The sequence below is a fragment of the Podarcis erhardii genome, assembly GCF_964252035.2.
Source record: "Podarcis erhardii genome assembly, chromosome: 2".
Classification (NCBI taxonomy): Eukaryota; Metazoa; Chordata; class Lepidosauria; order Squamata; family Lacertidae; genus Podarcis; species Podarcis erhardii.
In genome coordinates this window covers 39,657,739-39,673,761 of record NC_138498.1, presented here as the reverse complement: position 1 = coordinate 39,673,761, position 16,023 = coordinate 39,657,739, and the positions used below count along the sequence as shown (strand labels likewise).

At 40.1% G+C, this 16,023-nt stretch overlaps 1 protein-coding gene across 4 annotated transcripts in view; it reads right to left on the bottom strand.

Moving 5' to 3' along the window:
• Nucleotides 1–16,023, bottom strand: part of TBCD (tubulin folding cofactor D) — a 122,147-nt gene that overhangs the window by 45,583 nt on the left and 60,541 nt on the right. For all 4 annotated transcript variants that reach the window (XM_081848643.1, XM_081848646.1, XM_081848645.1 and 1 more), the window contains exons 15-17: nt 15,637–15,793; nt 9,939–9,996; nt 3,997–4,026 (exon numbers count right to left, since the gene is read on the bottom strand). In XM_081848643.1, coding sequence (XP_081704769.1) covers nt 3,997–4,026; nt 9,939–9,996; nt 15,637–15,793 — 245 coding nt within the window. The remainder of the gene's footprint in view (nt 1–3,996; nt 4,027–9,938; nt 9,997–15,636; nt 15,794–16,023) is intronic.

The window sequence follows — 16,023 nt, the reverse complement described above, 5'->3', positions numbered from 1 at the left end:
TTTTTATTCATCCAGCAGATTACTCCTTAGCAGTAAGTAGTAAAACCATCTCTCTCTCCTGCCATGTTCTGCTCTCCCTATCCATGTAAGCCCATCTCTCTCTTTTGGTGTGATACCCATGTCTCTTTCTCTCTCATTTATCTTCTCCCGCCTCTCACACCCCACTTGCTGCAATTTTATTACTCCGTCTCTTTCTCTTCATCTTCGCTCCCAAATGATTCCTGTATTGCAACTGGAATCTACCCACAATAAATCAATGATCACTTCCGTGTCCTAGCAACACTGACAACTGCCTGCCTGCTGCTCTACTGAATCACTGGAGATAGTACCTCTGATTTTGAACTGCAATACAAATACTGTGTACAGAATGCCTCCCCTTATCAAACAAAGGACAGAGGCCTAATGGCTTTTGCAAAAAGTAGTAGTAAGGGAAGGCCAGCCATTCTGGCACGACATCTCTCTCATCCCTTTACACACTCATCGCAAGAGGCTTCACTATCATAGCTACAATACAATACATGGCATCCGCACAGTCAGGTATGCAATAGTTATTCTGTAACATGTCCACAAAAGAGAAGCATCTCAAAAGAGAGAGGGAAGCTTTTCTCAATGGATGTAAAGCACATCCTGAAAAAGGAACAAAAGGAACGATGGATAATCAAGTGTTTTGTTTTGAGGCAGCATCATTTCGTTAATTTGTAATCACCATTTCCATAGTTAAATTACAGTATATGGGACATGTGCCACCAATAAATTTCAGCAAGACCAGCTAAGGTAAAGCTGCAAGTCTGAGACCCAAGAAAACTGGCAACTTGAAACAGGATGAAGTCAGAGCAGGGTGTTTACTCAATCCAGTTCTAAATGGTGAGTACTTTTGTCATTACTATAATCTCTGGAGTGACAACAGAGAGAGCAATTTGAACATTCTGCACCTTTGTCACAGTTCTTTTTGGGACACACTGAAGTCGATATCAGAAGTGAGAGCCAGCAGGTCAGATAAAAAAAGTAGTCATTCCTCTGCAAGCCATGTTTGACAGATTGCAAGATCCAAGACCATCAGAAAGCAGGGATTTGCATTCAGTGCTAAATATAAACCCTGCTGCAAAAGAAGAATTTGAAAAGCACTAAGGAGCCATGACTTTATCTGTCCTGCACCTGACATCAAATGATGTCAGGTAGTTTCTGGTAGGTCATGCCCACCTGACACCAAATGATGTCAGGAGAGCATGACCTCCCACAAACTACCACATTAGCCAAACAGATAGGCCTAATTTCACCGGCCTGGTCTATATCAAAACTCCCCTGTTTGAAAAGCTGCATTCTCCTTCCAGTTATTAGCTATGTTTTGTAGAGATGAGGTATTATTCGTTAATAATAATTTATAATTAAGAGATTCCAGGAAAATGTAAACTCCTATATAAACGCTAAGTATCAGCATTTGAGTAAAATGAGATTCTACCAGCAGAGATATCAGCGTAAACTGCTGCATATATTTGCCAAAGGCTAATTGGAGTGGACTGCACACATTCAAGTGTAACCAAACAAAAAGGAGTATATGAATGTCACTCTGATGGAAAAGAAAAATAATCAATGGCTATATTGGTAAAAATGAAGAACTTAGCCAAATTGCACCCTTTCTCACAATGCAGCATTATAACCAGCACTGGCATGTTCACCAGGCTGTTTTGCCACCTCAGTAAGAAGCAGTCAATGAAGGGTGTGGTAAAAGCCACCCCAGGGTGCAGACATTCGAGGGAGTGTTTTAAGTTTCAGATGCAGTGGGAGTCAAGAGTTGATACTAAATGAAAAAGCTGGCAAAACTCTGAAGGCAGCAAGGATTGGCCACTCCAAGCATGAAGAAATACTAAATCACATTATGACCAAACAGAAATAGAAAAGAAAATTGCACATGCCTTATGGAGTCTGAATTGTGGATAACTGACCAATAAAGGCATATTGGGATTGTGATAGGTAACTCAACAAGAACATTGCCCCAGTGTGTGACAGCGGTGAAGAAGATGAATTCCATTCAGAAAGGAACAGAAAAGAAAACTCTCAGCATTATAATGCCTGTATGGTGCAAAGATACATGGAATACTGTGCAGAGTGTTGATAACCAAACCCTGAGAAGAATAGTATAGAGCTACTATGTAGAAAAGGATAATGATCAATGTTTCTTCTCAAAACTTTATTATTAACTATCCACTAAATTCACAAATGCTAGAACAGATAACCAGCAGTACTGGATATGATAAACCAAGCTATCTTCAAATCTTTAAAAGGCTGCCACATGGAGGATGGAGCAAGTATGTTTTCTTCCTGCTATGGAGGCTAGGACTTGAACCAATGGCTTCAAGTTACAAGAAAGGACATTCCAGCTAAACATCAGGAAGAACTTTCTGACAGTAAGAGCTGTTTGACAGTGGAATGGACACCCTTGGAAGGTGGAAGACTCTACTACCTTGTAAGTTTCTAAGCAGAGGTTGGAAGGCATCTGTCATGGATACCTTATTTGAGAATCCTGCATTGCAGGGGGTTGGACTAGATGACCCTTGGGGTACCTTCCAACTCTACAAGTCTATGATTCTAACAGCATGGGGAATGTGGGTGCCAAAACCCACCAGAATATAGTTAACATGGTCACCTGGTCCATATGGATTCAATATATTCCAGAGACTAGGTATTGTACGACCACAGAACACAAATTATTTTTTTCTCTCTTGCCATGGTCTCTGCCTCTCTCGTCTAACAGGTTGTGCACATTTCTGGAGTATGTCAAATAATACTTGAAAATTGCTCTCAAGACTGCTAGAATAGAAACAGAAGTGTATACAGTTGGTGTAAACGCATACCAGGAACAATGTTTAAGTCTCTCAATCTTTGAAATAGAAGCACAGTACAGGATGGATCCATCAGCATCGTGTATCCCTTAAAAAATAGTACCACAAAAAACAGTGCTCCTGGTGAGTCTGTTACCAAATAACATTTTGTCCCCATGCTTTCAAACATGTTTCAAAAATGCTTTAATCTCCAAAAAGGCTTATCTGTTTCCACTTGCCAATGTATACATTTTCACTACTGATGGACTTTCAGAAAAGAAACAGTGCAAGGCTACAACCTTCTACATACCAATGGCAAACCATTTTAGCAATTTTGTCTAATTTTTTTAAATCAGTCTTTCTTTAAGCAACCTCATTGAGGTTCCCTTAAGAGGGAAATTAATGTGACTATAAATTATTTACATTCTGGTCTAGAAATGTGTAAAACTGTATAAAAATCAGGGAAGTGGGCACCACTGGGAATTAGAAGTACTTTTCCTTTCCAACAATGTTGTGCTCAACCCTCATTCTCCACTGCATTTATACAGCTACCCAACTACCACTGCTCCATCATGTTAAGGAGGGAAACAGGGGCAGAAGCTGTTCCTATTGCTCAAGAGAAATACCGTATTTTTCGCTCTATAAGACACACCAGACCACAAGACGCACCTAGTTTTTGGAGGAGGAAAACAAGAAAAAAAATATTCTGAATCTCAGAAGCTAGAACAGCAAGATGGATTGCTGTGCGGTGAAAGCAGCAATCCCTCTTGCTGTTCTGGCTTCTGGGATAGCTGTGCAGCCTGCATTCGCTCCATAAGATGCACACACATTTCCCCTTACTTTTTAGGAGGGAAAAAGTGAGTCTTATAGAGCAAAAAATACGGTACTTCCCTAACAACTTTTGCACCGTGCTGATTTTCAGAACGGTGGTATTTGGTATGCCGCCTTTTAAAAAGCTAGAGGCTCTCCCTCAGAATATACTCAAATGTCGTAATTAGGCTTTTAATAGGTACACATGAAGCATTACCAAGATCATTTTGAAGTCATTTGTCCAAATTCACCAAACTCTCCCTTCACTTCCACAAGTGACAAAATGTCTACACTTAATTTTACGCTACAGTAGATTTACAAGAAATTAAATGAAGAGAGTTTAAAAAAAGAGACGAAGTTACCATACCTGTCTACCAACATTCTCCTGGAAGGCAGCCTAAGAACAGAAAGAACAAACATACAAAAATGAGTCAGGTTTGCTTGCAGATAAATACTAGTTCATGAATTCAAAATAAACATGCAGCAGTATAAACGACCCATGGGCTTTATTTAAAAAAGTAAAGTCAGCTTTGCTGGATGAATATGCCCTCAAGGAGTTGTTGTCACTGCTACTTTATGTGCTAATGCTCTTTTAAATCTGCAGGTTGCCTGCCAACTGTTTAAGAATATGCATTTATTAAAAATAGGCGCACCCTCAACAGTGGCCTTTATTGCTGACACAGGGCTTCCCAACAGAAATGAAAAGGCAATGCCCTAAGAACTTAAGTACCAAGAGCGGGTGGTTTTCCAACATGCTTCCGGAAGGCCTGTGTGTGGTTAACATGCATTTTCAGATTTCAAAGCTACTGAGCCTCCTCCTCTCAGAAGCTACATGAGGATTCTCTTGTCAGCAGCTTAGTTGGAATGTTCTTCCTTCACAGACTTCACTTTCATATGCTAAACTACCAGCATTTGTTATTCATATACATACATATCTCTATACAGAGAGAGAGAGTCAAAACTTCTGATTTTTAACAGTACACTCTAGAGATCAGGAGATAGGTATTGGAAAGAATTGGAAAGTGGTAAACCATAGGTAGTGGAACATTTTTACATTAAGGCAGCCTGACTAAATTACGCAGTGAAGTTTTAGTACTTTACCTGGTAGTAAAGAAAAACCTATGTTCTCTCTGAACAAACTCAAAGCTGCCACACGTTTTTGTTTACTAAACCTTAGCACTCACCCTACCTTTGCCAAATTGTAAGACATTGAGAGTAGCCTTTGTCAGGGCAGTTTCCAGGCATGAGTAACTACAGATGCTAAGTTTACTTCACATCCTAACAGAACTTCACCACGCATTGACAGATGACCTTTGGTAAAATTCTCCTTACTACCCCATATGGTGATACAGGTGATACGGGCGACGCTGCTATCCTGAAGGGACAAGAGTTTATTCAGGAGAGGCTAGTTGTCTAGGTGGGTTCAAGCTCAAACACACCACAATGGATAGCTAAAGTACTCACTGGTATAAATTTAAATGGGAACAACTGAACAAAATAACAAAGCAGAAGTCTTGAAATGGCAGTGTAGCTCTATAGTTTCCAAGGCTACACTGGCTCTGAAATTAACATACTTTATCTTCACATTTTTTTTACTAGAATAGTAAGATTTGGAACTAGGCTGTTAGCTAACATTTTTGTAGTGTTGTGTTTGTTTGTTTGTTTGTTTGTTTGTTTGTTTGTTTAAAGATTTCTCAGCTGCCCTTCATGAAAAAATTCCAGAGAGGTGTGAATAAAATTCACAGAACACAAATACTGTATAATTTTAAGGGTTGTATACAAATATTACTCAAATATTAACTGACCATGTTAGTCATGTCCATTAATTTCAATGGGCCTACTCCCAAGTATGATGGCATTATAAAGTCAGTGTGCACTCTCCTTTGTACAAGCACAGCGAATCCCTACTAAACTGGGTACTTGGAGCAGGGCCTATAGAAGAACTTAAGATACAATAAGCAGGCTCTTATGGGAAGAGATGTTCTTTGGGGTATTTGGGTCCCAAGCCATTTAGGGTGTGAAAGCATCTTAAATTAGGCTCCGAAGCAAGCAGACAGTCAATGTAGTTCTTTCAAAATAAGTGCACTATGAACAACTCTGACCATACTTATCAAAGTTCAAGCAGGCAAGTTCTACACTAACTAAAGCTTCCAAGACATCTTTAAGGGCAGCCTCATGTCCATTATGGTAATCAAGCCAGGAGATTACCACATATTAGATCACCACGGAAGACTATCCCTCTACAGAAACAGTCAAAATTAGCAGAAAGCCAAAGCACTTTGGGTAATTGAGGCCATGTAGGCCTCAAGTATCACTGCTGGAACAAGGAGTACCTCCAAACTGCATACCTGTTATTACAGGGGGAATTGCAACCCTAACCTGAACAGGATGAACGCCAATTTCATGCATCTAATCCACCCATCCACAGTGCTTCAGTGACAGTTTAATTAGCCATTATCTAACACCCTTTAGGGGTGAAAATATGTGTTTATTCAACATACTTGAAAATCCAAGGTCTAGCTGGGTGTTGTTTCAGTACTACTTAGAAGGTCACACCAAAACTAGGGCTCTCAATAGCAAAGTGATGTGGTATACTGTTCTCTTGATTGAATTAGGAAGTGGGGATCTGGCTTTTGAGCCTTCAAGAATGTCAAGGCCAGCATATATACAGAGGACTGAGACCCTCTCTTTTTCATTTCAACAGAGGGTGTTGACAGGGCTTGCAAAGCTTTTACAGTTATGCTTCATGAAAGTTTATTTTTAAGTTTGCCTAAGTTAAAATAAATAGGATAAACTGCTCACACAACTTCCATTAAGCAGGAGAAACTGGCTTCAGGTAAACCTCTCTCCCTACCATGGAAGGTATAGCAAACATTGCAACTCAGCTCATTTCTAAATATCCATGAGGTGAATACAATTCCCACAGACTTCAAAAGAAAACTGAGCACCTATCTTGGGACAGTTAAGTGTATTTTTAATTTCATAATCCCGGCATGCCCATCATTTCAAAGTAACAAGCCTTAAATCACATAAATTATACTCATCAATTTGTTCTACACTCTAAAAACAACAATTGGGGGGAACGAATTCAGAAGACATATAAAACCACTGCAATACATAGATAAATTTTCAATGAAACTATGACTTCATTGGAAAGGTAAGAGAGGGAATTGGTTAATCTCCCTCCCCACCCCCCTTTAGGTGTTGAGTCATTTTAAATCTGTCTTAGCTTGAATTGCTGGTAGATATCCAAAATGCTAGTGGCTACTTATTTCTGCTTACAATCTTTTGTTATGTCATGGGAAAATGCTACATTCAATTAAATAATAATAATCTACATAAATAGCCCTTTAAGTTACTGATTCCTGATTTCACTATCGTTAATATGAAGGGTAATTCTACTTGCTGTATCAAATTAGCAACATGCCCACACCTGAGGCATATGGGAATCACTATGTTATTTTATACACAGTCAGAAAATTTAAGTTCTTTAGAAAACTCTAGCCACTGTAGCCAGAAGCACCAGATCCCATGTGGCAATATATGGGCTTGCATGTAATTTCTAGGCACAGAAATCCATATCCATCTTAGCATATGCTACTTGAGTTCCTTTCTCCTTATAGAAACCTCCCTATGGTTCTTAACAAGCTGCCTCCAAAGCTGCTAAGGGCAGCTTTCAGCATAATGTGCTACAAGAGCAACGTGAAGTAGGCAAAAAAAAACTGAAAGCTTGCTGGGAATATGCCCACCTAAACAGGATCTTTGAATCCGAGCCATAATCACAAAGAATCACACAGAGTTTTAATTTGTCTGTTGGCCTTGGCTGGATCTCTCACGGTCAAATAGCATGGCTATCATAATTTTTAACTGTCACAGACAAAGTAGAAAAGAGATAGAAATGGGGAAATCATCAGAGAAAAGACACAAGTGAAGACACAAGTGCAGAGTGGCATGTCTAACACAGAGCCACTCTGCACTTGTTGTGCCACCGACAAAAGAGGATCTGTGTTAAATTCACAAAGGTAGGAAAGAAGCCAGAGGGATGGATTTCTGCCTACTCCAAGGATTCATGCACACTGACATACATATAAACAAGCAGTAAAAATATATAAGCATGCAAATGAATATGCTCAGAGTTGGTGCAAGGAGGTAAAGCCTCTATTTCCCTCCCCTTCCAACTCGTGTGCATGCACAGAAGCATTACATATGTACAGCTACACCTATTGTCGGTGAGGATGAGACAGAGTGAGGGATACCCTCATCACCCTGACAAGCTGAAATGCTTGCAGTGATGGAACAACCTCTCTAGTGCTACACTCAGTTCCTCCCCTTGAGTAGAGTGGCTGTTTAACAATAGCTGAATAGGTGCTTGCACTATGGAAAAACAAGTGGTCCTTGGTCCATGCATGGTCTTGCAGGATCCCAATTATGGTCTGATAGCGAAGGGGATGTAGTCTTTAAAATAACTAAGAAACTCTCGTATGTATTTTAAAGAACTGTATGAGATTGAAAGGTCCAGTTTCTTAGGGGAAAGTCTATGGAATTCATTGGTATAAAGTGGCTGGCAATGTCTTCTCTTAAAAGTGCTTGGCTTTAGAGATTTACAGAAACAAAATTGAAATGTTAATGCTTTATATAGCATTTATTTTTACGTGTGCAAAGTGTATAGTCTGTTTTGTTTGTCTTGCAACAGCCAGGTGAGATAGACTATTATTTCCATCTTACAGAGGAAGAGCTGAGACTGCTATATCCATAGCCTTTATAAGCAGGAACTACTGGCAATCCTTTTAGCAACAAAAAATTGTATGAAAGTGAAAACTACTTTGACATATTTTATTAATTTATACACAATTGGAGTTTTCAATCTCATAGAATATATTTATAAGTGTTACAAGTTTTCAATCTCATACAATTCTTTGTTGCAAAAAGGAGTGCCAGTAGGGTTGGACATGAAAGGCAGTCTGTTTGCAGTGTTAGCCTGCAGCTATGATTGCAGCATAACCCATCGTGGAAGAATCTGTATGATTAAAATGCTGGAGTCTGATTTCTTCAATTAAGGTTTCTGATCCTCAAGCTATGCGATACAGTACAACCTGGAGAAGAAGCACTCGGCCACAATGGTTGTGGACTTCTGCATATGACATTTGGCCATTTCAAGCTGCCTGCTGCCATCTTTGCCACTGTCTGCACCTGCTGCTGCTGCTGCCCCCTCCCAACCCTGGCCGGCTGCAGCTAGAGGGTCTCTGGCCACAGCCCAGGAGGAGGAAGAGAGGAAGAAAGGGATTGCCGAGGGGCAGTTGAAACCTGAGATTGTGTGTGTGTCTCTCTCTCACACACACACACACACAAAGAGGCGGGGGGGGACTGAACCAGGCATCTGTAGGAGCTGTCCCTGTGAGAGGGTCACTTTTGTTGTGTAGGAAGGGACACCCCCCCAGGGACAATGGTAACCTCGCGCCCCCCCACAAACACACACTGCACCTCCTGCCCCCAGTGTCACTGCTTGTCACACTGTAAACTGAGAGAGAGAGTGAGAAGCAGGAAACAAGGGAGTGCAGAAGATCAAAAAAGAGGAGAAAATAGCCATTGTGAGATGAGACAGAATAAACATTAGCTCATGAAAATGGCCTCAGACTTCTCCAATTGTGGAAACAAGGTTGGGGAGAAGAGAAAGTCAAGGGTACCGGGCTGGGGTTTTTGGAGGGGGTTTGTTGTGGTGGTGCTGCTGTTGGCTTTATTTTCATCTTTATTTTCGATCTTCTTGAGATTTATGTGGAAATTGTTCAGTTTGGTTGTGTATTTCTGAAGGTTGTATTTATTGTTCATGACTACTTTTGTTGTGTTGTAGTTATGTGTTCCCCTCATGTTGTGATCTGCCTTGAGGATGGTTTGAACTGTGGAAAGGCAGATACAAATACATTTATGTTATGTATGGCAGCCATGTAGGAAAGGTAGAAAAACAGCTTTAAAATGAGGAACGCCTGCACAGGCCAAATGTGGGCAGCTTATTTCAATACTGGAAACATAAAAGTCCATATAATCCAGATATACTAAAATATTTAAACTAGAAATCACCTTAAGATTTGTACACTCGGAACTTGAGTTAAGCTACAATCTGACATCGACAGAAATTTAAAAAGGGGGGGGGGATTTCTTTCCGATTGGAAACTAATTATATAAAACCTTTAACAAACTGATATTGCATGTTAGGAAAAGCTTCCTACCAGTAGACTGCACGGCTCAAAAAGGCCACAGTAGTGTCATAAAATATCAGAAACATTTAGAACATATTGCAAACTCACAACTTACCGAGGCAGCTCTTCTGCAATTAATATCACGGTCAAATATAGCAGTTATAACCAGGGCACTGAAGACAGAAAGAAGGAATATATAAGAATAATTGACAATCGTAAGAATTTCAGTGTATTTTTCTGAACACTCAGGCTACTGCAAAGTCAGGCATTCATTATCATGAGTAGCTGAGATCAGGCAGCCCCCCTTCCCTGTTGAACCTCTGGTGCTTGGTGACAAACTTTTCATTCTGCAGACATTTTGAGCAAGTTTTTTTTATCTTCTGCTTCATTTTTCATTATTGTATCCTTTGTAGCCATACTGTACAATGGTAACTCAGGTTAAGTACTTAATTTGTTCCGGAGGTCCGTTCCTAACCTGAAACTGTTCTTAACCTGAAGCACCACTTTAGCTAATGGAGCTTCCCGCTGCCGCCGCACCGCCGGAGCACAATTTCTGTTCTTATCCTGAAGAAAAGTTCTTAACCTGAAGCACTATTTCTGGGTTAGCAGAGTGTGTAACCTGAAGCGTATGTAACCTGAAGCATATGTAACCCGAGGTACCACTGTACACCACTCAAGGGTTGTATCCAATGCTACTCCTATGAAGCGTAGATACACTGAAGCTAATGGACATGACTAACTTAACGTTAACTTAGGTTCATTAATATTGACAGGTCTACTCTTGAGTATTACTTAGCTGTATACAACCCAGAGGCTACAGCTTTATGTACTTAAAGTTCCTTGGAAGAATATTTCCTGTATTCTGTATTTTCTGTACTTTCCATATTCTGGGGGCACCACCACTATTTGACTGAGATCTGTCTGGATATACATATTTTCAGTACATAGTTTACACACTATAGCAACAATGAAGAAATGGGCCACAATGTAATTAGCAGGGTCTATTCTACAACGCTGTACAACATTTATTAATAACCTTGGCAAGCATACTTAATCTCCCTCTGGCTGGACGGAAACTCCCCTTTGTACCCGCAGTGTGGGGCAGGGAGATGTTCACAAGTGACATGACCAGAGGCAACCTGATCTGAGGGCTCATCACCAGGGCAGCTAGGACATCCCAACCCTCTGTGGACCTACAACATGCTGCTTATAGCAAGGTAGGCAAGTCTTGCATTGGGTTGACCAGAGCAAAAAGTTTCTAGCCTGCCTTTTGTGCATCATGAAAGGAGGCCCAGATGCAGAGAAGTGACAATTTGTAGCCTGCCATCACCACCAACCCATTAGGTCCTATTTTAGGTGCCGGTTAACAGAGCCAAGAAATCTTTTTTACTAGTTCTTCAAATATTGAAGGAGAGGATTTGGTTTCTGCCTGTTGTGGAATTGCCAAGTATTATGTTATCTTTCGTATGGTCAATTAAGTCAAAACTGGCACTTGGTCATTAACCAGGTACTATAATTAGGGGCAAGAAGGGGAGGTGGGCTCTCCACAAAATCCACAACACCAGGCAGAAGACTCATAGTCACGCAAGGAAAGCATTGTGATACACTAATGAGCAATTACACCATGAACCCATGCTTATAGCATCTGATTAAGCCATCGCCTCCCTTCTATTGAGGGAGTTTACATGAGACTCCACCAGGATTTCCCAACATAATGGAACAGCCAAAGTGGGATTTCTTTCACAAGAAAGGAATAAAACATGTTTTGACATATCAGGAGTTAATTGCATCTGATTTCCAACAGGTATGGCAAAGAATGGCTCACTCTTTCAAGCGTCAATGATACTTCTTATGTAGTATTCTAAAGCATATTAAAACTTTTGTTATGACATTATATTTGCTTTGCATAACTCAAGAGACAAAAAAGGTATACTGAAACCTCCACAATGAGGGTTGGCAATGAATGCTGTTTGTGTGTAAATATCATATTACAGAAAAACATTTTCCCAACAAATCAAATTTTCATGGATGCGGAAGTAAATCTAAGACAGCCATCTTAAATTCCACTAAATCAAGGTCCTGGAGCTCATAGTACTATGACTCTTGGAAGGAACACAGTGGACAAAAAGTCATGGAAATTTGGGTTCATCCTGTGAAGCTAAATATCTGGGTATCTAATGTAGTCCAAAAGTTCAGTCGGCAAGGTGCTTGTACATGATGATGCAGATTGTTTCATACAAATTAGCTATGAAAGTTAGCTATAGCCTTCTAGCTTGTAAATTAGGTGCCACTGCTACTGAACACAGTAACATTCAAAGCCAGGAAATATCTGCCCACTTTCCATTGCAATCTGTTTAGCTGCACACCCTTTCACTAAACAAAAGTTGGTGTCACTGTTTCCATTTTGTGTATTTAAGCCCCAACAAGTTTAAAAGGCAGGGCAAGCAATCAAAAGTTTCGGTCCTGTCCCCCTACTTCCTTCACCTCCACTATTCTGACAAAAGAAGAGGCAGGACTAGGTGTGGTTTTCCAAGCCAGGCACTGCCCTGCTACACAAAAAGAAGGAAGTAAGAAACATTTCTATCTTCCCTACTGAGAAGAACTTATGTGCTGTGTGGGTGTCCACAAGTTGCAGAATCTTCTCTGTGGTAGCGTGAGTCTTGAGAAATGCCCAGCCCAAGGAGACTTATCTGACTCCTGACACAGGTGTCTAGGCAAACACATGGCTTTTCAAAAAAACAAAAACAAAACACCTTTGGGATAGCTGGGTTTTATATTTACTGCTTTTCTGTGGTTTCAGTGAAGGTTATTTCCTCTTTTTAGGAATCACTGCTGTTTCTATTATATGGACTTGGTTTGAGAAGAACAGTAGGGTATATATTTAGGGAAATGAATATATTTGATTATTCTGTGTTTAGTTTTATGGTTAAGGACAGCTGAGCCCTGGAATGCCAAAGATGACAGATGAAGAGGGTCAGGGAGAAAGAGGGAGCTGGCCTGCTTGATCCCCCAACCATTCATTTAGCACCATTCATATTATCCTGGAAGTGTACATTAGCATCAGGGAGATGCACATGTTGCTTCTCAGGCTATGAAGCAATAAAATGCTCAGGTTCAATGCTGGCAACCAGCCAGTCTCAATTCTGAGCTCTAATAGTGGAAGTGGTTTTGGAAGGGTGGTAATTTTTTTTTAAAGGTATCATGCAAGGCTCCATGTTGGCCGAAGCCCCTGAAAAAGAGCAATCCTGTTGGGCACCAAACTCACCATCAGTTACAGCGAGTTATTATCAGCATTTCTGGTATTAATCCTTCAACAGAAGGTTCTCTGTTTCTCTCTGTTGGTAACCACTCACATTACAGTTTGCCAAGTGGAAGCACACTTGCCCTCATTTGCTCTTGGAGACAGTCATGATCTTTACAGGTTTGCTAATTTGGGTGTACAAAGGAGCCACTGGGGTCAAAAGCAATGCCAAAGTCATTATGACAGAACTATGAGTAGGCAAGAAGAGACGCAATGTTAAAAGGCCTCACTGAACTACTGCCACAAATCCTTATTTCTGCAACGAAAGCCAGACACACACGTTGTGAAAAATGGAGTCTGAGAGTGCGAATATGTTACCCAATATGTAACAGATATTACTTTTAGCATAAACTAGTCAGACAACAAAACATATTCCTCATGTACAGGTTATTCTCAACATTTCATCAGAGCACAAGATGTAGCTCTGAGCAATATTCATATTTCCTGATTCTGCAGGCTAATCTTGCCCCAGAGTCAAGTGGCTCCATTTACCTAAGAGCCACACCTTTCTTTTCTTCTCACCAGGCAGTACTCCAGGGAAGACTAAACTGCCTGCACTCCCACAGTGTCATCAATTTCTTCTGAGCTGCGGGTTAGTACTGTTCTCTAGCGTAAGTAAAGGAAGAGCATTCATGTCTTCACAACAGTAGACCCCCTTTTCATTAGCAACACAACAATACAATTATCTAGTGATTCAACTAAACATAATTTTTAAGGATCTTTTAAGATTTATAGAAACCCAGCATACAACAAACCTAGCTTCCTGCGCAGGAGCATTTCAAAAAACATTATGCTATTTGGTATACAACTGCTTAGTGAAAAGATACTGATTTTCAATTACGGCATGATTATAAGGAACAGCCTAAATTGATTAACCAAACCAACTGGGGGGCGCCAGATTGGGGAAAGCAGCATTTCTGAATTTTACCTGTCTACAATTTCCTTTTTCCCACAAGTACAGAGATCAGTAACACTTTGTTCTTGCCCGAGTGCAAGTAGGAGCAACAGTACATGATCCTGGCTTAGGGATATGTCCAGACTGAGGATTCATTTTTTGTTCTGCTCAAACAAACCTTTGCTTCAAATCCCTGGTTCCAGTGTATGCTAAACCAGGGATTATGGTTTGTTGCTGCTGCTCACCCTAGGGGAGAAATGAAGCAACAGCAGCTTACTATGACACAGAACTGCTGCCACAGAATGCAAAGTCCTAGAAGATCACATCATGTAACCATGAAAGCATTATTTCAGTAAAATGTTGCATATTGTACATGAGCAGCAAATTAAAAATTGCAGGTGTACTATTCTATGACCTGATGTGCACTGCAATATTTCTTCCAATTAATAGCTGAGGCAAGAAGGCATGAGGACGTTTGCAGGATTAATATGTTGCAAAATCTCGAAGGGACACAATAGATCTCAATAACTGTACAAATTAAGCCCATCTCCATGCCTATATCCCTTAAGTTTACTTTCAGAGAGAGTTACATGCGAACTATACAATGAAGTTCAGCCTATTTCAAGATACCGAATTATTCAATTTTGAAAGGTAGCAGAATTTGTTTCTGGCTAAATATATGACTCTTCTCAGTCAGAATGAGTGACACACCTAAAGTTAGAACTGAAGAGACAAGAAAGTAAAGGCATATGATTAGTGTTTCTGGCTGTAAACCAAGGTGTGCTAATACAGGTGAAACTGTGTGTCATCCTGTGAAAGTTCCTGATTCTCAGCATAGAGCTTCATTGCTCCCACACTACATTATTCCAAGACGAAAAGACAGATAAACACACAGCTTTAGGGCCTCATTAGAAGAAATGTATTTCTCAGAAATAGGATGTTGAAGTATTTTCAACTAGTGCACTGCCAAGATGGAAGATTTGTAGCTAAACACCAAGTTGCCACCAATATCTTTAGACTCTGGCTAAAAAATTCATTACATAACAACTGTGTAAACACACGTTCCATTGATTGGAGATCTTGTGACATTTCTTCAGCTAAGATTGCTTGGGGTGAATTCTTCTTTAAGTATTCAAAAGAAGCAAAAAAGGATGTTTCTCACAGAGTTGACGTGCATGATCAAAAACTTTTTAAAAATTGCCCCCAGAAGAATAACATTTACTTATTACAAATGCTTCCTAGGCAACTTTTCATCTACAAAGACACCAGAGCAGTATACAAAGGTAAGGAAAAATAAAACAACCGCCCCCCAAATATAATACAATATAAAGTTAAAACATCATAAACCCCCCAAAAAAATTAAAAAAAAAACACAAGCAGAGCAGACTAGATACATTCATTCAATGGTAGAATAAAATGATTTCCGAGACAGACATGTAACAATAACAGGTTCCAGTTTTACCAAATTATTTTGAAAGTGGTAGGGGACTGTTTTTGTTTATACTGTATTGACTTGTAAGCACTACTGAAATGCAAATTTATACCATAGTTCATTTTCTGAAATCTGCCCCATCTATATGAAAGAGATAAACGAAGCATTTCACTGTAGTAACTTACCTTGAAATCTGATTGACAAATGGTCTCAGTTCTAAGGGGTCGTAGGCACGAGCAAAAGCCCAACATACATAACAAGCAGAATCCCGAACGTTAGAGCCGACACTGCAAGCTCCTCGCTTCTCATCGTAGCTCAGTCCTTTTAAAATCACAGGAACAACTGTGGAGAATTTTTGAAATAAGAAAAAATAAATTGCATGGAAGTCATTCAATGATAAGGACAGTTGGTGAATGATTTGTGCAGGTGGTGACAGTTCTGTAGCAAAGGGGCAAGTTCCATCTGAGATGCTTTTGTTCCCTGTAGCCTCATCCTGCATCAGTGGGGAGAGACAGTACAAACAAAATGGAGGAAGAAGGTGTGAAGAACTGCCTTGCTATTAGAGGGAAACT